The sequence below is a fragment of the Sus scrofa genome, chromosome X, assembly GCF_000003025.6.
Source record: "Sus scrofa isolate TJ Tabasco breed Duroc chromosome X, Sscrofa11.1, whole genome shotgun sequence".
Taxonomy (NCBI): Eukaryota; Metazoa; Chordata; class Mammalia; order Artiodactyla; family Suidae; genus Sus; species Sus scrofa.
The window spans coordinates 83,158,771-83,160,824 of record NC_010461.5 but is presented as its reverse complement, the minus strand read 5'-3'; the positions used below and the strand labels follow the sequence as shown (position 1 = coordinate 83,160,824).

At 50.1% G+C, this 2,054-nt stretch overlaps 1 protein-coding gene across 1 annotated transcript; it reads right to left on the bottom strand.

The window, feature by feature from the left end:
* LOC100621834 (protein ARMCX6-like) lies at positions 494–1,717 on the bottom strand. Its single transcript, XM_021079830.1, has one exon. The coding sequence runs from the start codon at positions 1,620–1,622 to the stop codon at positions 1,119–1,121; it is 504 nt and encodes a 167-aa protein (XP_020935489.1). The 5' UTR covers positions 1,623–1,717; the 3' UTR covers positions 494–1,118.

The window sequence follows — 2,054 nt, the reverse complement described above, 5'->3', positions numbered from 1 at the left end:
CAGCAGGTGAGGAAAGACACCCGCATGCAGGGAGGTATTTCTCTGCACCAGGCATGTGCTGCCTGCTTCACAGCTGTTGTCCCTTTGAGTCCTCCCAACAGCCCACCTTTTTGCTTTTCTTTTCCTACCCTGTGCTGCACAGCAGAACCCCATGGTCCATCTATTTTACATACAGTGGTTTCTGTCTGCAGATCCCAAGCTCCTACTTTACCCCTCCCCCATCCCCTCCCCTTTGGTGACCTCTTTGGTTTGCTTTTGCTTGTGACCAATTCAGACTCCATCTCAACTCCACCCCCTCCCCCTGGCCCGCCCCCCACCCCCAGCCCCTGCTGGACGCTTATCCTGAACCCTGGCACCCATCTCTTCCCCTGCCTCCTGTGGGCACTCGCTGTTACACGGCCATTTGTCAGGGAGCAAAAGGCCCAGTGAGTCAGCATGGATCCTATGTTTTGGTCTTTCTCTTCACACAGCCTGGAAACTCAAGGACAAGCAGTGTCTCGGTTTTGCCCATCAAAGCACACACGTTTATTGATGATACATACCAACGCAGACTTGGTGGGTGAGGTTCAGTCAGTAGGGCACGTACAAGGGGAGGGGAATGTTCTGGGTGAGCAGAGTTTACCACCCATGGGCTCGGGAAGAAGAGAGTAAATGAACAAGAATTCACCCTAAGCAGCAGCAACCAATGCATTTTCAGCACAAGCTCCCATAGACGTCTGGCCTCCATCACTCGGTCCGGTCCGGCTTAGACGGGGAGACCAGCACAGGCAAGCCATCCCTTGTGAGGCTAGAGTACCCTGTTCTTTAACCACGGCTGGCAGCTGAAATGAGCCCTTTCCCCCAGGAAGAAGGCTGTAAGGGAGCAATTTACAACGCACACTGCCTGTGGACTGCACGACCAAGAGCTTCCTGCAAGCTCTGTGGGAACCCTGCCTGGCCAACAAGAGTGTGGTCCTGGATTCGGCAAGTGTGACTTTCACCCAGACATGTGGTGATCGGCTAAGGCTGGATCTTTAACAGCACCCACTGCAGAGTCTCTGAATGAGAACACAAGTGCGCGATCACCGATCGGATTTTGGTTTGGGGTGGATCAGTCCCATCCTGGTGGAGAGGGTCACTTAGGAGGCCAGGGTGTCCGGGAGAAGCTGTCTGTGCGTGTTCCTGATCGAGAGGGACAGGAAAGAGGGCAGCATTTGGGAACCCAGCCACTCCCCCACCAAGACTGGCTTTTCAGACAAACCCATCAAGGGTTTCAAAACCTGCCCCTCAGCACATTCACTTCCCCCAGATAGCAAAGGAAACTTCGAGTCTGAAATGGACTTGGCCAGCATGTTATTAATAACTGCCATGCTTACTAACACATGGAATCCGGCCTGCTGCAGGAATGAGTTGCAGCAGAGTGACACAGTCTCCCGACACACTTCATGGATGTACATCTTCATCTGGCCCTGATTTTCAACACTGGCGTTCCAAAGGTTATCTGCGGCCCAGAGAGCCTTCCCCTCCTCAATGGCAGAGTCAGGAATAGGGATTATGTTTCCAGCAAGGGAGAGGCTGGCCAGTTGACTACTGAGATCCCAGCTAAATGGAAAACCAGCATTCTTGGGCTGACCCAAGAACATTTCTCCCTGAATGAAAGGGCACTCGGAGAGGCCAAGAACACAACTGAAATTTTTTTTCAGTGTTTTATTTCCCCCTCTTTTTTCTTATAGTTGATAGAACTGAAATTTTTAATAACTTAAGCACCACCAAAATAGTCATCATTTTCTTCATTTGGACTCTTTTCTCTTTGCTCTCAAAGAGGTAGAGCTTACTACCTAAGGCTCATGTTAGCCTCATTCCCATGACTTGGCTTTTCTTACATCTTTCTTTAAGCATATTCTAGAGCCCTTACTTGTTCTTACATATCTGAAGTTTTCTACAGTCTGGTGGTTTCTTACTGTGGTTGCATCGTCCTCCGATTAGTGAGTGAACATTGTAGCAGATTCTAGCCCTAACCTACACAATTGCTTTCACTAAACCACAAATTTGAGCATCTCCCTTCTGCGTAACAT

Coding starts and splice junctions, on each gene's coding strand:
- LOC100621834 (XM_021079830.1), bottom strand. CDS start 1,622: ATGTTCTTGGGTCAGCCCAAGAATGCTGGTTTTCCATTTAGCTGGGAT.